This window comes from Ostrea edulis, chromosome 10, assembly GCF_947568905.1.
Source record: "Ostrea edulis chromosome 10, xbOstEdul1.1, whole genome shotgun sequence".
Classification (NCBI taxonomy): domain Eukaryota; kingdom Metazoa; phylum Mollusca; class Bivalvia; order Ostreida; family Ostreidae; genus Ostrea; species Ostrea edulis.
In genome coordinates, this window is record NC_079173.1 from 20,496,709 (window position 1) to 20,517,007 (window position 20,299).

The 20,299-nt window shown below is 34.0% G+C and overlaps 2 protein-coding genes across 3 annotated transcripts in view; one reads left to right on the forward strand and one right to left on the reverse strand.

The window, feature by feature from the left end:
- LOC125665505 (elongator complex protein 2-like) overlaps nucleotides 1–2,238 on the forward strand; it is a 39,394-nt gene extending 37,156 nt beyond the window's left edge. The window contains exon 19 of the mRNA XM_048898153.2: nucleotides 557–2,238. Within this exon, the coding sequence (XP_048754110.2) occupies nucleotides 557–716 (160 nt within the window). The 3' untranslated portion in view covers nucleotides 717–2,238. The remainder of the gene's footprint in view (nucleotides 1–556) is intronic.
- A 463-nt stretch (nucleotides 2,239–2,701) lies between these two features.
- LOC125665273 (uncharacterized) overlaps nucleotides 2,702–20,299 on the reverse strand; it is a 52,251-nt gene continuing 34,653 nt past the window's right edge. The window contains exons 15-24 of one of the 2 annotated variants that reach the window (XM_056152192.1): nucleotides 17,981–18,130; nucleotides 16,678–16,718; nucleotides 13,612–13,780; nucleotides 12,814–12,885; nucleotides 10,483–10,564; nucleotides 9,145–9,206; nucleotides 8,096–8,167; nucleotides 7,539–7,578; nucleotides 5,908–5,999; nucleotides 2,702–4,320 (exon numbers count right to left, since the gene is read on the reverse strand). In XM_056152192.1, the coding sequence (XP_056008167.1) occupies nucleotides 4,163–4,320; nucleotides 5,908–5,999; nucleotides 7,539–7,578; nucleotides 8,096–8,167; nucleotides 9,145–9,206; nucleotides 10,483–10,564; nucleotides 12,814–12,885; nucleotides 13,612–13,780; nucleotides 16,678–16,718; nucleotides 17,981–18,130 (938 nt within the window). In that variant the 3' untranslated portion in view covers nucleotides 2,702–4,162. Of the gene's footprint in view, nucleotides 4,321–5,907; nucleotides 6,000–7,538; nucleotides 7,579–8,095; nucleotides 8,168–8,935; nucleotides 8,967–9,144; nucleotides 9,207–10,482; nucleotides 10,565–12,813; nucleotides 12,886–13,611; nucleotides 13,781–16,677; nucleotides 16,719–17,980; nucleotides 18,131–20,299 lie in introns of those variants that run through there. The other variant, XR_008799439.1, reaches the window with a different exon arrangement.

The window sequence follows — 20,299 nt, forward strand, 5'->3', positions numbered from 1 at the left end:
CTTCCTGTTATATTTGGTGCTCTTCACCATCCCTGGACTTGCCGGTGAAACCCTGCCAGGGCAAAAAAAAATCTGGGTTTAACTTGCATGTCTTCGTGGGCAAAGACAATTTAAGGAGGAAGGAATGTTGTGCTTTGGGATGAATGGATCATTGATATCGGCCTGGATAGCGTAGTGGTTAGAACACCTGACTATAGTAATGCAGGGCCCCAGATTTGAATCCTAGTCTGCTGTATTCTCTCCCTTTCTGTTACATTTGGTGCCATTGACCACCCCTGGACTTGTGGATGAAAGTTCTACCAGAAACAAAATAATATGAGTTACACGTCTTCAAGACAATTTCAGGGAGGAATGTAGTGGTTTTGATTATACGGACCAATGATATTGGCCAGGATAGCTAAATGGTTAGAGACTAGGAATGCAGGGGTCCCGAGTTGGATTCCCGGTCCAGCCATAATTTCCCCCCCTATCCTGTTACACTGGGTATATCTTCAGCAAGAAACAAAAATATTCCAGTGTTCTAAACCATTATTATCCAGATATAATTCTTTTGCAGAATATCCCATCATTTAACTGTGAAGAGGATACGATTTTCCCCTCATCTGAAAGACAATAGCATACATCAATTTGCCAGCTGCAGCTCAGATCATAGTGTAAAAGTGTACAGACTGGACCAAAAGAAATTGGAAAAGGAATATTTTTCAGAATTTGTTTGATATCAATTATGCCTCCCCATTCAAGGACCCAATAGAGTTGAACATCATCATGGCTGAAGAGATTTGAAGTACCAAGTCTTAACACTGATATGGGCCAAGTATGACGTTTTCAGGACAAATTATCAAGCTTCTGATGGAGATTGAATATTTTGTAAATAGTTATGATATTAAAGTATACTTTATGGAAAATGTATGTTCAGAGGGAGTGTAAATATTTTACAAGTTCGAATGCTGGAGCTTACAGGAAAGTTTTTCAAGAACTGCAATATAAATATCAACTGTCTCTCGCTTCTCTTTCAAAACTAGATAGACATATATTTGTCTGGGTTTGTAACCATAAATACTGCAGGGTGATGTAAAGACAGAAGAACAATTTGACATCTTAAATAATAAATTAAAAACAAGATTGCTACATGTAGCCATTTTTCCACTGCCGCCACTGCAAAAAAAGTTGGAGCGCAAAAGTCCCATAACACTTGTAAAATTTATAGAATCGAAATAGCGGCATATGATCAACTACATGTTTTGACTATGTGTCCGAGGAGTTGCATCCACAAAGTATTCCTATAGTGTAGCATGTACAAATTCAACAAAGTCCATAACTCCTGTAAAATTTGTTGAATCAAAATGGCGGCACAATATGATTACCGGGATAACTACATACGGTGACCAAATATCTTACAAAAGTTGAACAAATTTGTTCATCGGCTTCAGAAGAGTGGAACCCACAAAGTGTTCATAAAGTGTAGCATATACAAATTTATCAAAGTCCCAAAACTCCTGTAAAATTTGTCCAATCAAAATTAAATGTCGACGCAATGTGATCAACTACACAATATGGTGACTAACAATCCTTCATGATTTGAACAAAATCTGTTTAAGCAGTTTCCGAGGAGTTGCGTCCACAAAGTCAAGTGTGAAGAACAGACAGATACGAGTATTTCTCATAATGTCCCCTTCCGCAATGCGGCAGGGGACAGAAATTCTTGTAGTATATATACGCTCTCAATCAATGACAAAATCCAAAGAAATTTTCTGATAAGAGAGGAGAGACATTTTGGGTCCTATATAAAATTACATGAACCAGTGGCGAATTCATGATAAATGGCGCGATGATTTCTGGGCGAATAGCAAGTAAACGAACGAGCCAATCTGGTCCGATTGCATTCAGATAAGTAAAGGCAGTCATCATGGGGATCTCAGCTGTTTTAGCGATTTTAATCAAATGATACAGATAGGAATTTGCAAGACTATGACATGTAATGGTAGAGATGCCAGCTGAATGTAGCCAATTGGACAAAAGCAGGATATGATTGAATATCATTGTTTAATATGATATACTTTTTAATCACACAAATATTTTCTAAAGATAAGGATGGCAACTTTATCAAGATTGTATTTGATTTGGTTAATTTATATTCCGATATATACAAATAAGGATCATGTGAACTTGTCTTTCAATTTGTACTTTATATGAACTGCAGACTTTCGGAGAAGAATAAAAATAAGATGAAGAATCAAAGGTTTTCGGTTTTTGCAGGGGCTGGGGAAAACTATATCTTCAAGTTCACTTAAACTGAAATATGACTGTTTACAGATTTCAGGATTAGGGTTAGGAAGCTGACCAGCATGGAGGGGTTATAATATAGTGTTATGTGGGCAGCAATATCCTATACAGGCAGGACAGCATTGGTTACACATGGCGTATTGCGACGGCTTAACGGTATATTGATGAAGTCATACAGCCTCACGTGGTTCCAATGATGCAACATCCCAGTCTGAGAGCAGTATTCCAAAATGACGCCATATCACATCCTATCATTGGGTCAAATGTTGTCTGACGTGTTTCATACCGATTGTTAGGCCGTTCTTGGTACACTGATTTTGACTACGGATAAATGTATTCAACAGTTGGGTCAGTGTACAATCTAAACCATGCCATAGACTTAATAGTGTATCTCTTCAATAAATATAAAACACTGGTAAAAGAATGTAAATCGGTTTAATGTATTTTCTTGTACATTCATTGTTATAACTACTATTATAGAAAAGTCAAGTATTGCAATAACATTGAAATGTCTTTTTGTATTCAGCACATACATGTTAACATACATGTAATCTATAATTTAAATCTTAAATACTATATACGTCGCAGAAACTGCCCCATGGTCGCAAACCACGGGTTATTGTTACTTTCATTCTATTTCACAAACATGTGAAATAGAATGAAACAATAACCCGTGGTTTGCAACGATGAAACTGCCCGTGTTTCACTTCAATATACAACACAAAAAAACCATAATTTCACATCTTATGACATTGCCAATTAAGACAAAATGTTAATTGGAGGGACAGTAAATAGACAAACCTCATAATATTACAATACTTTATAAATATGCAGCACCAAGAAGTTTATTATCGGGGGCTTACATTAATTTGTTTGGGGTTAAAATACTGTAACAATAAATTTTCAGATAAAGATCTTACACTGAAGCCTGAAAGATTTACCCAAGGACAGTAAATTTCTATTTGAGGCCTCCAGGCTCATCAAACTTTGCACCTGGTTTATATACTACATAGTCAGGAATAAAGATATTTAAATTTCTATTACAAACTCGCTACACAATCCTTGTAGCCACATACTGGGATCTAAGTCCCTCATACAAAGACACTGATATTTACAATTCTGACCACGGTCTTCAAGCTACTTATTATTTTCAACCCAGTTCATATTGCTAGACGTATATTAATCATTTGAGTCACGGAGACAATGGAACACTTGATCCACGCAATCTAATTAAAATTAGATCCTTATATCCGTGAGCGGATCAAAGGATCTAATTTTAATTAGATTGTGATCCACGGGTCATAAAATTTTACAATATTTCATCAGAACTTTGCACACCCTTCATCCGAATGAAAGATTTGGAAATATTGCAACCCCCAGAGATGGGGGCATGAAATTATTTGTTCCCCCTACTCCATAGGACCTTTATATCAAATTGGCCAAACAATATCTCATAAGTTGAAAATGTTCAAAAGTTCACAACAGATGATGAACCCACACTGCAAAAAAGACACATGTAGGAATGATTATATTGACTTCTATGACCTGAATATCAGCAAGCATTGAAAAAATGGCAGGAAATTTATCAATCGAACAAAATATGTTTTTGCCATATTTATCATGTAGACAGATGAAGCAACATGCCAAAATCAGTATCTCTTCATATTCTTCTTTTGGATATTATTAAATTATTGCTTGTAATTTATTTCAAATAATAATGCATCATATTAATCATTTAATATAGTAAATCATCCACAACAAGACAATGGAACAGTCCATAATTTGGAACAGTCCGCAGTCCGTAATTTGGAACAGTCCGTAATCTGGAACAGTCGTAATCCGACAGAATTGGGAACAATGATACATGTTCCGATAGTTTTTAATTTTCATCATCAGAATTAACAGGATGAATGTTTGCTACAGTCACTCTCTTGAGGTTAGGACAATGACTGTGAAGAATTTCTACGATATTTGGATTGACGCTCGTTCCATCCAGATTTACCAAGGAGAGACTGTCGGATTTTAAGCAGGAAACACCTACAACAGAGGATAAAGATCACAGCATTCTCTATTACTACAATGGACAAGATTTAAACAGCATTTATGTCACTTCAGACAGCTAAATTGTAACAAGAGGCCCATGGGCCACAACACTCACCTGAGTCGCATCAGCCTTCCTGTTCTTCGGAAGATTTGTAAAATATGTTTAAACTTCTTTATTCCAGCAAAAAAAAAATTTAAACCCATATTACAACCCCATCCCTAGCCCCACAGTCATAACTTGAGCAAATTTGAATGTACACAACGGTGATGCATCTATATCAATATTGCTGACAACCGGTGGCGATGGCTCAGTGGTTAAGAGCGTTTCCTTCATAACCAGGAGGTAATGTGTTTGAGTCCCTCTCATGTCACACCCAACATGTAAACATAGGTAGTGATTGTTCCTTCACCAAAGGCTTAGTGTTTTGAAGTGAGGAGTGCTAAGCATAGGTCTAAATTTGTGGTACTTCACCTACAGCTGGTGACGTCTCATTAGGAGTGAAAAATTCTGATTCCCAATAGTGCCATATATGAGTAACTTTAATTTGTGTTTTACGCTTTATACCCTAACCCAATACCCTTGGGTCTACCATTTTCCCCTTGGAAAGTAAGATGACCCCTCATTTGATCAAACTTGAATCCCCTTCACCTAAGGATGCTCTATGCCAAGTTTGGTTGAAATTAGTCCATTGTTTCTAGAGAAGAAAATGAAATTGTGAATGCACAATGCCAGTGATGACAGCCGTTGACTGAGACAACTGACAAATTTTGATTAAAAAAAAAAGTAGCTGCAGAACTTGATCTCTGATCTGTTCAAATATTTTCTCAGAAAGCCAGTTCTGCAGTTAAAAAAAGGCTCACGAGGTCCCGTGTCACAGCAGGTGTGACATGATAAAGATCCCTCCCTGCTCAAAGGCCACAAGTGCCAAGCATAAGCCTAAATTTTGCAGCCCTTCACAGCCATGGTCACCATAAGAGTGAAAAATTCTCAGAAGACGTTAAAGTTATAAAATCAATCAATCTAATATCCCCATTATTCAGTGACTATGAAATTCCTAATTTGTGTTTCCCATCCCCCATAGATTCTCATATAAAACTTCATAAAGAGTGGGCATGTAATTAAGAGAAGTTGATTACGTTCAAATGTTAATACACAACGACAGACAACTACCAATTGCAATAAGTCACTTGAGGGACTTCAAGTTTTTAGCTCAAATACGCTAAAAATATGCAACCTATTCCTAATTCAATCCCCCATATATTTACATATTAGATAGCTACATGTAATTGGATCCCATAAAAGCTTGCAAATAGCACTTTATGTTTTGACAATAGCTGGTAGGCGACAGTAAGTGTAAATCTGTTTTACCTTTGTTCAATACTGATGTTAGAGCAAATGATGCATATAAAAGATTTTTAGGCCATATGCAATATTCTATCATGTATGTAATCATGTGTGTATGTGGTTTGAATGAAATCTAGAACAAGTAAAAAAAAAATACCAACCCTATCTTCAAACTTCTCAAGTTTGTTTATAATGGAGCAATAAAAACAATTTTTGAAGGAAAAAGTCTATTTTACCATTGTTGGATACTGATGTTCTAGAGAGGTTGAGTTTAGACAAGTCATGCGTTGTGTTCAAAGCACCATTAAGCAAGAATCTGCTGGTTATGCTGAAAAACAAAGTACATACTTTTTTCAGAATCTGGAAAACCCTTAATAGGTAGACCTGTCCTTGGGTATATAAATTTATATGGCTTAAGGAGGTATTCTACATCGTCATAATGGCTGACTTCCTTTTAAAACATTGGACGAAAATAAAGATATGTATCAGCAATATTTGTCTAATCATTTTCGAAACTCATTGCCTAGCTGAGTAGTTCAGTAAGTTAGCCCGTCGACTGCTGAACTCTGGATCACGGGTTCGAGTCCAGCAGGGGTTTTAAAATTTTTTCAGATTAGTTTCTACTTAAACTGCATTTTTTTGACTAAATAAATCAAATTTGAAAGTTTTCAGTTTCAAAATATTGTTGTGTAATATCCTCCACTTTTCATCCCTATCAAATTTCTCCGGTGTAGCATACATCCTTAAACAATCAATAAAACAGAAATTTCTAGTCCCTGTAGCTAGGATGAGAGATTGGGGCATATATACAGAAATTGTAAACAATTCTCTGTAAATTGTAGGTAATCTTTTCAAAAAGTCCATAGTTTTAAGTGTCTGATTCATTAGTACAGCAGAACCCTCTTCATTAAGCCTTAATACACTTTGAAATAATGAAGATTTCTTTTTAAAAATATAGCCTAGGAAATATAGGATTTCTTAGAATTCCCCCTTTGGATTTGGGCATTTTCTTTGGAGAAAAGTGCTGATAACTGTGTGTTATTCTGATTTTACCAGTCATATGAAAATAAAGTATCTAAAGAGGAGTGGGTTAAACCGGGAGCCGGATTTCAAAACGGGCAACTGCTAAACAAACTTGCATGCCTTGCTGGATGTCTGTGATTTTAAATACATAGAGATAAGAAAATGTTGTATAACCCCACCCCCTTAATTTCATCTCCCCTTGCAAATAAGCTAGAGATATTGACCAGGTGATTCTTAACAAGATGGAAATATGAACAGTAATCGAGACACCAGACAAAACATGACAAGTTCACAAACTTCCTTAAGGTGTGCTAAACATACATAGACAATGCTTATTAAGTAGAGTTAAGGGCTACTCTGCAAATTCTAACTCTGAACTAGGTCCAGGATTAAAGTGAGATAATAAATTCTGTGAAACTTCCACTCTTGAAATCCAAGTCTATAATGCGAGTTACTTCTGTATAATTTTAATTGTTACATGCAATTTGATTGGTTCATTTGCCTTTATCAACATTCTTTATATCATATTGTTATTTATTTTCATTGTTATAAATTAATTGCTTGTTAACATGTACAAGCCCCCCCCCCCCCCCCCCCCCCCCCCCCCCCGGGCCCTTGATTGGTGAATAAACATAATTATAATATAAACAAAATTGCCTATTAGTCCCACTATATGACGTCCTTTATTCATCAAATAATATCAAATGCAGTTTACTAAATCAAATAATAAGGAATAAATTTAAAGTAACTTTTTATTTATTTTATACGATATAAAATAAGTTTAGTAAGTGTGGACGGTTTACGCTATTTTATGAACCGCTTAATTGTCATGTCGTATACATACCTTGTGCTTGAAAGACTTAGTTCTATAAGTGCATGAAAGCCTGAAATCAGAAAATTATATGGTTAAATTGACAATGTGCTAATTTTAACTTCCTAACAAAATTTTGAAATTTTCTAAACAAGAACATAGGATATACTCAAATTGAAAATCAATAAAACATTACATATCAATCGTGCATAGAAAACATGTAATAAAAGGTTTTCAATATTATAAGTGGTTGGATCTGTAGATTATTGCAAATCCTAATTTCCTCTCCCAGTGAGCTACAGTTCTGTCTAATCAGTCTTATATATACTTTCATTTTACAACATCCAAACACTCGTCTGTGTCATTTACATACTTACATTTTACAACATCCAAACACTTGTCTGTCTGTGTCATTTATATATACTTACATTTTACAACATCCAAACACTTGTCTGTCTGTGTCATTTATATATACTTACATTTTACAACATCCAAACACTTGTCTGTCTGTGTCATTTATATAATATACTTACATTTTACAAAATCCAAACACTTGTCTGTCTGTGTCATTTATATATACTAAGTCTTACATTTTACAACTTCCGAACACACGTCTGAAACTAAAGTTCTGTCAAGGTACAATATCTGTAATTGTTTCAAATCTGAAAAAAAAGGATAAAAACATTATACAACCAACTTTGAATATCAAAATATTTGTTAAGACAGTCACAGTAACTTGGATATTGAATATTGTACTATGTTATTGTTGTCGTTGCAGAAGAAGTGCAGGTTGAACAGCAAACAAACAATAGTTTTTCGACATTTGGGCAACAAATTAATCGTTTGGAGAATAGTACAATTTAAAAACTCTGTATAACTTCAAACTAAACAATATCATAATTATAGAGATCACAGTGTCTGTAATTTTGAACAAAAATCCTCACAGTCACTGCCTGCCATCGCACAGAAGCCACACTGCAAGGTATAGATTATGGAAGCATCACAGGCCAAACTTACAGTCTTAAAACATCAATGTTAAGTTTACATTTATCTAACTAATATTTCGTCAGTAATAAATCTATATTATTTCTTAGTAAATTGACCTCTGAATATGCAATAAAAAGCTAAAGCTGTGTATATGTCTATTTTGTTTATAATATGGAAAGTATAAAAAGAGTAGATTGAACATTATAACAGTAATCATTACTGTACGATATTCCAATGTTTTTATATCTCCACAATACAACTAATAACCCAGATATTTATTCCTTAAAGGGACATTAGCTGTCAATGAGGACACAAATACTATTTAATGCTGACCTCTGATTAAACCACAAGCATAATGAATAAATCTGAGAGCGAAAAAAAGCAACCTCCATCGAATTTTATGAAAATTATGTAAAATTTTCTACAATGAATTATTCTAATACCTCCATTCAATGTTTTGGCCATTAATTGTTTCTGTATAAATAAATGAAATTCTAAAGTCAAAACTATGACTTAAAATTACAAGATGTATGGATTTTAATAATTATGTCGGTGGTTATTTTTATGTACTCTAAAGCTTTTTCAGTCAGTTTGGTTACAATTGGTAATATGATTTTGGCAGCAGTGATGTCCCTTTAAAAGCTGTGCATACCTTTTAAATGAGTCATTCCAACGTCAGTGATCTTCGTGTTGCTGAGAAGAAGTTTCTTCAATCTATAAATAAAAGTCCATTAGTCTTCATGATAACACATGAATAACTTAAAAATTACAAGAAATGTAAGTATTGCATATAAGTGTAACATGAAGGGAGAAAATGCAATGGATCAGACCGGGATTCGAATTTTGGGTTTTAAAAAAATTCAACTGTAATAAAAGTGAAATTGAATGTGTATGTACTCATTTAATAGTCGCACAAAAAAATTTCCGATCCCCCTAGTTCAGATGTATACTACACATTGTGACATACTATAATAATGACCGGTCTACGACAGGCATTTAAAAATTATCTAATGTGACATAAAACAACATATGAAAATACACACTTCTATCATACTTTTCATCACTATAGGCAGTACATTGTATATATTTACTATCAATTTAACCTGTCCCGCCCTCTAAATTTTATGGTCACTGGTCCATGACATATTGCAGTATTTGAAGCTAATCTGTTTCAACCTATCAGACTTCTTCAATGTAGACTAACAGGTATTTGTACTAGAAATACTGAACTCGCTTGCAATATTCAACTTGTTTACTCATCCAGAAAATGCAGGTCAATTGTAAAATTCATGACCTTATTGCACACCCTCGGGCTAACATAACAATTCTGTCAGTTAGAATCCTGCAACATATACACATGTACTTAATATAGGATTAAACATTCTTTTTGAAGAATTTATTGATGTGTAAACTCCAGACATTTTACTCACAAACTGAATAAAAGTGCGAAGCACTTTTATGTTAAGTTTGTGAGTAAAATGTCCGGAGTTTACACATCGATAAATTCTTCAAAAAGAATGTTTGATTCTTATAATTCCATTTGATTCACTTTATTAACAATTACAAAAATGTGAATAGTTTCCGCGCATTATGTTATTTGTTTTCAGGTGTGTATGAATACATCGCGTTTTCGGATTTATTGATGTATAAACTCTTGTTCAGCTTTATTTTTGTCCAATCAAAACAATTGTAATAAATAACATTGGAATTATTGTTTCATGACCTTCATACAAGGAATAGACACACCAACATAAAACTGTATCTTCTACCTTTACAAAGTTTGTAGGTTATGACAGACGGAAAACCTGACTGTACAGTAACTTCAAAAACACACACACACAAATACGCGAAGCTCAAAAACAACCATTGCCATCAACCATGGTGCGCCACAGCATTTGTATTTTGGTGTCACAGTGGAATTCTGTATGAAGTTCTCAGACTTCTGAAGAAATGGATAAGGCTTACAGTCACATTACACTGCAATACGTACGTTTGTATCTTTCCGATATGAATCATTCCCATGTCCCCCACACTGATGTAGTTGGTTAGATCAAGCTCAGATAATGGCATTTCTGGAATGTGAAATTAATATCTATGATCAAAATACTAATTTCTGAATGACAGATGACTCAAGCATTTTTCTTTATTCAAACTTCAAATTCTGCTACCATAAAATGCATAAATTTGTTACAGTAAAAAATTTAAACAAAAACAAACCAAAAATAATAAAGTGCACCGCCACGGCACATGATACGCCCGTCACATATTGTTAACATGAACATATCACCATGAAGAGATAGGTATGCATGGAACCAAATGTCAACCTTCCTTTAAGAATCTTACCTACTTTATGGCCTCATGTGACATTGCTTCAAATATTGATAATGTAAGCTTAATGATTTTTAAAAGGATATAAAAACATTTTCCCAAATGGTTTCAATGAAATGATTAAAGTGCAAGATAGCCCTTTATCCAAGCAAACAACTTACAATAAATGGGAGTACTCAAAAAGGTTGATTTATTCAACATATCAAAAAATACATATATCAGTATCTGCCTTTGTCAAATCTTCAAGTATAAAAGTAAAATATGCATGGTGATGTCAATATAAATAAATATAGATTAAAAACGGTTATTTCAAATACTGGTGCATCTCCTATGGTGTAGTTATTAATTAGAAAAAAATAATACATCATATATTTCTCAACTGGTTGTGTTAGACTTGAGAAATGCACATCTGCAGCTTTGCTCATTGTATTTTAAGGAATGAAGAACAATGCACAGCGTAATAAAACATCAAACATTAGTCATTATGTTTATTCTTAGACTGTAAAACTGTCATCTTAGTGAGACATGACAATCTGCACCTTGTTGTTGAGATATAAAATAAAAATATATTTTACAATATCATATTAATTCTTAAACTTTATACCAAATTAACTTTCAAAGTAATGGCTACCACTTAGAACTGTTCTAAAATTTGACAGATCAATTAGAAGGCCAGATTCCTCTGCCCAATTCCCGATTGCAAGAGATATAGATAGCACCTCCTTGATCAGATTGCTGTAACAGAAATCTTCTAAACTCATTAATTAATCTGTAATTTGACAGAATGCAATTTTTCTGTTAGCAAAATGCCTCCTGAATTGCTTGATAATTACACCCATGGGACAAGGGAAATTTCTCTTGTTACTGACACAAAAGAAATAATTTGTTTGTTATATACTGCTGTATAGTACAGTGTATATAATGAAGAATGTGTAGTTTCTTGAATTAACATTTTTTAATATGGTTATTGCAATACTATTTCATCTGTTCAGATTTACACAAATGCCCAATCTGCAGCTTTGTTCATTGTATATCTTTTTTCTGAACAATGCCACAGCCATAACAAAACATCAAAATACTAATCATTAAAATAGGCCTTTATACATATTGCAACCATTTGTTGTCTTAGTGAGAAATGATACTCTGCATATAGGTTGCTGAGAAAAAAAATTAAAAATTATATAGTACAATGTCAAATTAATTTTGAAAATAAAGACTAACCACAACAAACAAATTCACTTTCACAAATAATTTCTGGTATATCTGCAATTAAGAGGCTAAGATCTCTCTGCCCAATTCCCTAGAGATAAAGATAACACCTGCTTGATCATGTTGATCAGAGATGCTCTACACAAAACTCATTAATTAGTCTTGTCAAAATGCCCTTTGCATGCTACTCCCATGGGACAAGTGGAATTTCTCATGTTATTGTTAGAAACAAAGGAAACATTACATAGGCTAAAAAGAAGCTGTACAGTATATCATAAAAAAAATATGTGTTTTCTTGATGTAACATTTTTGAATGAGGTTTTCTACAAAACTCTTATATGAGTAGGGATTGTACCAATTATAACATACTTTTTTCAAAAAATCACTTCAACTAAATGTCACAGTGACCTTAAAGTACAGTGCGACACACCTTCTACCTAAGATGCATAAGATGACCAAGTTTCATGATTCTAGATCAAATAGTTTTCAAGTTATGAGCCGGACAGGGTTTTACCATATTTGGCCATATCTTCTTAATTAAAAGTCACAGCGACCTGGTTTTAATGTGCGACACACCTTCTACCCAAGATGTATCAACTGACAAAGTTTGATTATTCTAGGCCTTATAGTATTTAAGTTATGAGCCGGACACGAAAAAGCTAACAGACGGACGGACAGACGGACGGACATGAAGGCCATAACATAATACGGCCCGTCTTAAGACGGGCGTATAAAAATCTGGTCCTTATCAATATCTGGGTTAGATACGCGAGTTAGTACTTACGACTAATAAACTGTAGACCTGCATCGGTAGTGGTTAATCTGCTGGGTAAACTCAAACTCCTCAGTGACAGCCCTAGCAAAGACAAACGAGGAAGGACTTGTAGTAATAACTACACGTCTTTTATTTTCGAGTTTCAAAGCAATAATCAGAACGTTAATTGATTGATTGATTAATTGATTAATAATCACCCTGTAAGAACATTACACTGTACTAACAATATACAGTCATTTAACAAACTTGACTTTATAATGTTTTGTCAAAGACAAATATTAAATCCATAACTTCCGTGAACGTTACAGAATCTCAATACAAATGACAGGACTGGTGCACAACTTCATCATATACATAATATATACACCAAGTTTGAATCAAATCTGTTCATTGGCTTATAAGATATATTCTGGACAATATAGTACCATCTAAAAATGGGGAAAAAATATCCTTAATTACCCAGAATGCAATCAAATCAGAAGGTGCACAACTTCATTATTCCTATAAGATGTACATAAAGTTTCAATCAAAACTGTTCATCAGTGTTAAACATACACTATGCACAAATTATAACTATAAACAGACAAGGCGATTCCAGTACATTCCCTTAAACTTCATTTTCGGAGTGTGGAGGGGGGAGTGTGGAGGGTGATAAGTAATAAAATATTCATGCAATTTTAACAAACCAGTCGAATACAAAGTCTCAAATCTGACTTGAGTTTACTCTCCCAGTTTATGATGATGGAGCTAGGCTAGAATTTGTCTTATTACAGCAACAGTTAGAGATACCCAGGAGGTAGACCTTACTTTGTATGTACTGCAGAGCCTGGTCTCCATTGATCCGTTGGGTATTAGAGATGGCTAGACATGTCACGCTGTCTCCTACACACAATAAAGCCTCTGCCTCTATGTCTGTCTGAGAGACATCTACAGCTTCCAACTTCCTCAGCTGATTTATTCCTGTTAATCCACAAACCTACAAAATGTACAGTAAATCTACTTATCCCAAATAATCCGCAAACCTAAAAAATGTACAGTAAATTTACTTATCCCTGATAATCCGCAAACCTACAAAATGTACAGTAAATTTACTTTAATATCCCTGTTAATCCGCAAACCTACAAAATGTACAGTAAATTTACTTATCCCTGATAATCCACAACCCTACAAAATGTACAGTAAATTTACTTTAATATCCCTGTTAATCCGCAAACCTACAAAATGTACAGTAAATTTACTTATCTCTGATAATCCACAAATCTACAAAATGTACAGTAAATTTACTTTAATATCCCTGTTAATCCGCAAACCAACAGAATGTACAGTAAATTTACTTATCCCTGATAATCCACAAACCTACAAAATGTACAGTAAATTTACTTATCCCTGATAATCCACAAATCTACAAAATGTACAGTAAATTTACTTATCCCTGATAATCCGCAAACCTACAAAATGTACAGTAAATTTATTTATCTCTGATAATCCGCAACCTACAAAATGTACAGTAAATTTACTTATCTCTGATAATCCGCAAACCTACAAAATGTACAGTAAATTTACTTATCCCTGATAATCCACAAACCTACAGAATGTACAGTAAATTTACTTATCCCTGTTAATCCACAAACCAACAGAATGTACAGTAAATTTACTTATCCCTGTTAATCCACAAACCAACAGAATGTACAGTAAATTTACTTATCCCTGTTAATCCACAAACCAACAGAATGTACAGTAAATTTACTTATCCCTGATAATCCACAAATCTACAAAATGCACAGTAAATTTATCTATCCCTGATAATCCACAAATCTACAAAATGTACAGTAAATTTATTAATCCCTGATAATCCATAAATCTACAGAATATGCAGTAAATTCACTTATCCCTGATAATCCACAAATCTACAGAATGTACAGTAAATTTACTTATCCCTGATAATCCACAAACCTACAAAATGTACAGTAAATTTACTTATCCCTGATAATCCGCAAATCTACAGAATATACAGTAAATTTACTTATCCCTGTTAATCCACAAACCAACAGAATGTACAGTAAATTTACTTATCCCTCTGTTAATCCACAAACCAACAGAATATACAGTCAATTTACTTAATCCTGATAATCCACAAATCTACAAAATGTACAGTAAATTTACTTATCCCTGATAATACACAAATCTACAAAATGTACAGTAAATTTACTTATCCCTGATAATCCACAAATCTACAGAATATACAGTAAATTTACTTATCCCTGTTAATCCACAAACCAACAGAATGTACAGTAAATTTACTTATCCCTCTGTTAATCCACAAACCAACAGAATATACAGTCAATTTACTTAATCCTGATAATCCACAAATCTACAAAATGTACAGTAAATTTACTTATCCCTGATAATCCACAAATCTACAAAATGTACAGTAAATTTACTTATCCCTGATAATCCACAAATCTACAGAATATACAGTAAATTTACGTATCCCTGTTAATCCACAAACCAACAGAATGTACAGTAAATTTACTTATCCCTGTTAATCCACAAACCAACAGAATATACAGTAAATTTACTTATCCCTGATAATCCGCAAACCTACAAAATGTACAGTAAATTTATCTATCTCTGATAATCCACAAATCTACAAAATGTACAGTAAATTTACTTATCCCTGATAATCCACAAATCTACAAAATGTACAGTAAATGTATCTATTTCTGTTAATCCACAAACTTGTTAATCTGCAAATCTACAGAGTGTACAGTAAATTTACTTATCCCTGATAATCCACATACCTACATAATGTACAGTAAACTTATCTATTTCTGTTAATCCACAAATTTCATAATCTGCAAATCTACAGAATGTACAGTAAATTTACTTATCTCTGATAATCCACATACCTACATAATGTACAGTAAACTTATCTATTTCTGTTAATCCACAAACTTGTTAATCCACAAATTTACAAAATGTACAGTAAATTTACTTATCTCTGATAATCCATAAATCTAGTACATAATGTACAGTAAATTTATCTATCTCTGATTATCCGCAAATCTACAAAATGTACAGTAAATTTACTTATTTTTGATAATCCACAAACCTGATAATCCACAAATCTGATCATTTATAAACCTACAGAATATACAGTAAATTTACTTAATATCTCTAATCCACAAACCTGATATTATCCACAAACCTGATAATCTATAAATCTACAGAATGCACAGTTACTGGTCTATACCTAATAATCTACAAACCTACAAAATGTACTTGACCTTTATCAATCAATAACCTCTGACTTTGACCTTTTGGCTCACTATCTACCACATTCTTCAGCCCCCACAGGGACAGGGAGCAAATAATTTCAAAATGAACCCTTGATCAATCATACAGTGGTTGCAGACCTTTCTGTTGAATACCATCTTTCTATTTAGTCTGTGGCTTTTACAGACCACAAAGTTAAGAGAACACTGTGGTACAATGGCACAGGAAGAACACTGAATTACAATCCATGTATCAACAAAACTGGAAGTTTGATCAAATTCAGTACATCTAAGAAAGGTGAAGATAACGAACAGCGATCAATCTCATAACTCCCACAAGGAATACAAAACAAAGAGTTGGGCATACGCGGAATCCTGGATATACAAGAAGTGGGGACAGGCACCGGAGAGGAGTAAACATCCTCCTGTTGTCCGGTCACACCAGCCGTCAGTCCTATGTCTTGATCAAGTAAATGGAGTAATCTGCAGTCAAAACCAATCTGCAGTCAAAACCAGCACACCAAGAACAGCCTAACTATCTAAATGACTGTATATCAGTTAAATGCATTACTGTGTTAGTACTATAAATGAATTTTACCTTAGTGTGTTCTACATGTAAAACCTTTAAGTTTTCTAATTCTGAAAAATAAAAGTAAAAAATTAGGTCTATGGATTAAAATACCATACATAGGGAAAATATCTCCCTACGGCAATAAAAAAAAACAAGAGTACCACAAACAGTACAAAATATGCCGTCGGACAATGATGACAAAATTTCAGTGCAACAGCTGTATCCATAATGAAAAAAAAGTCCAGGAAACTATTTGACCTGCTTTTAGCTCTTAAGTAGGGTCATGGTGCACCAATCAGGCTGAAATGCAAACTATTTCAGTCTGTATTTCTCTGAAGGTTGTGACTACAGCAATACATGTATTCATTATAATAACAAAAAAAATCTGGAAAACTGTTTGACCTACTTTAAGCTCTATTTATGAAAGTCCTAGCTTAAACATTCATTTTGAAAGATATTTCCCATTTATATCAGCATATAAAACTTTGATCCCCTATTGTGGCCCCACCCTATCCCCAGGGGCCATGATTTTGAAAAACTTGAATCTGCACTATATCAGGAAGCTTTCATATTAAATTTCAGCTTTTCTGGCCTAATGATTTTTGAAGATTTTTAGATTTTCCCTATGTATTCACATGTAAAACTTTGATCCCCTTTTGTTGCCCCATCCTACCCCAGGGGACCATGATTTGAACAAACTTGAATCTGCACTATGTAAAGAAGCTTTCATATAGATTTCAACTTTTCCTGCCCAGTGGTTCTAAAGAAGAAGATTTTTAAATGACCTCTTTTACAGTCTGCAGAAACAGAAGTAATTTTCGATTGAATATTAAATTATCTTGCCAATGGGTGTATCCAATACTTGGCCTGGTAAGCTGGTGGTAATTAATCATTAATTGGCATACCCAAAGCTAATTAATCACGAAAGGACTACAGCCACAATTGATCACTAGCACAAAAATGCTCCCCTATGGAGAAGATGCACATCTAAGTTTTATAAACTAAAAATTCTACATGCAAGATGTAAAAAACATATTACATGTAATTTGCATCAAATATTTCATGATCAAATTTTACAGATTAAACTTTTAAACTAATAAATTCTCTACTCAAGAATGTAAAAAAAAACCCAAAAAACCAATGAAATTTGTATGAAATATTTCAAGATAAAATTCTTCGACTTTTAAACTATCAATGCTATTAACTTACAAGTTTGCCATTTCCCTTTGATGTACATCTGGATACTATTCACTGTGTATTATGGAGGAGCAAAAGTACATTGTACAAGAGTGTAATATTGATTAAATTGGTTACGGAGAAAAAAAATTACCTTTTAAATGAGAAAATATATTTTCTGTAACATTGGTTCGGTTTAGGTTGATAGCTTGTAGACAGGAAGGTAGGCTGGGTATGACTCCAATAAACCCTGCCTCTGTGATACCGGTCCCATCTAGGATAAGGGAGACAAGGCAGGGCATGTCTGTAAAGAAACAGAAAAAATAATGTTACATACACACCTAGTAATGTTACACACACACCTAGTAATATTACACACACACCTAGCAATGTTACACACACACCTAGTAATGTTACATACACACCTAGTAATATTACATACACACCTAGCAATGTTACACACACACCTAGCAATGTTACATACACACCTAGTAATGTTACATACACACCTAGCAATGTTACATACACACCTAGTAATGTTACATACACACCTAGCAATGTTACATACACACCTAGTAATGTTACACGCACACCTAGTAATGTTACATGTACACCTAGTAATGTTACATACACACCTAGTAATGTTACATACACACCTAGTAATGTTACATACACACCTAGTAATGTTATATACACACCTAGTAATGTTACATACACACCTAGAAATGTTACATACACACCTAGCAATGTTACATACACACCTAGTAATGTTACATGTACACCTAGCAATGTTACACACACACCTAGTAATATTACATACACACCTAGCAATGTTACACACACACCTAGCAATGTTACATACACACCTAGTAATGTTACATACACACCTAGCAATGTTACATATACCTAGTAATATTACATACACACCTAGCAATGTTACATGTACACCTAGTAATGTTACATACACACCTAGAAATGTTACCTGTACACCTAGCAATGTTACATGTACACCTAGCAATGTTACATACACACCTAGTAATGTTACATACACACCTAGCAATGTTACATACACACCTAGTAATGTTACATACACACCTAGTAATGTTACATACACACCTAGCAATGTTACACACACACCTAGTAATGTTACATGTACACCTAGCAATGTTACACACACACCTAGTAATATTACATACACACCTAGCAATGTTACACACACACCTAGCAATGTTAAATACACACCTAGTAATGTTACATACACACCTAGCAATGTTACATACACACCTAGTAATGTTACATACACACCTAGTAATGTTACATGTACACCTAGCAATGTTACACACACACCTAGTAATATTACATACACACCTAGCAATGTTACACACACACCTAGTAACGTTACATACACACCTAGCAATGTTACATACACACCTAGCAATGTTACATGTACACCTAGTAATGTTACATACACACCTAGAAATGTTACCTGTACACCTAGCAATGTTACATACACACCTAGCAATGTTACATGTACACCTAGTAATGTTACATACACACCTAGCAATGTTACATGTACACCTAGTAATGTTACATGTACACCTAGCAATGTTACATGTACACCTAGCAATGTTACATACACACCTAGCAATGTTACATACACACCTAGCAATGTTACATGTACACCTAGTAATGTTACATACACACCTAGCAATGTTACATGTACACCTAGTAATGTTACATGTACACCTAGTAATGTTACATACACACCTAGCAATGTTACATACACACCTAGTAATGTTACATACACACCTAGCAATGTTACATACACACCTAGTAATGTTACACACACCTAGTAATGTTACACACACACCTAGTAATGTTATATACACCTAGCAATGTTACATACACACCTAGCAATGTTACATACACACCTAGTAATGTTACATACACACCTAGCAATGTTACCTGTACACCTAGTAATGTTACATACACACCTAGCAATGTTACATGTACACCTAGTAATGTTATATACACCTAGCAATGTTACATACACACCTAGTAATGTTACATACACACCTAGTAATGTTATATACACCTAGCAATGTTACATACACACCTAGTAATGTTATATACACCTAGCAATGTTACATACACACCTAGTAATGTTACATACACACCTAGCAATGTTACATACACACCTAGTAATGTTACATGTACACCTAGTAATGTTACATGTACACCTAGTAATGTTACATGTACACCTAGCAATGTTACATACACACCTAGTAATGTTACATACACACCTAGCAATGTTACATACACACCTAGTAATGTTACATACACACCTAGTAATGTTACATACACACCTAGTAATGTTACATGTACACCTAGCAATGTTACATACACACCTAGTAATGTTACATACACACCTAGCAATGTTACATACACACCTAGTAATGTTACACACACACCT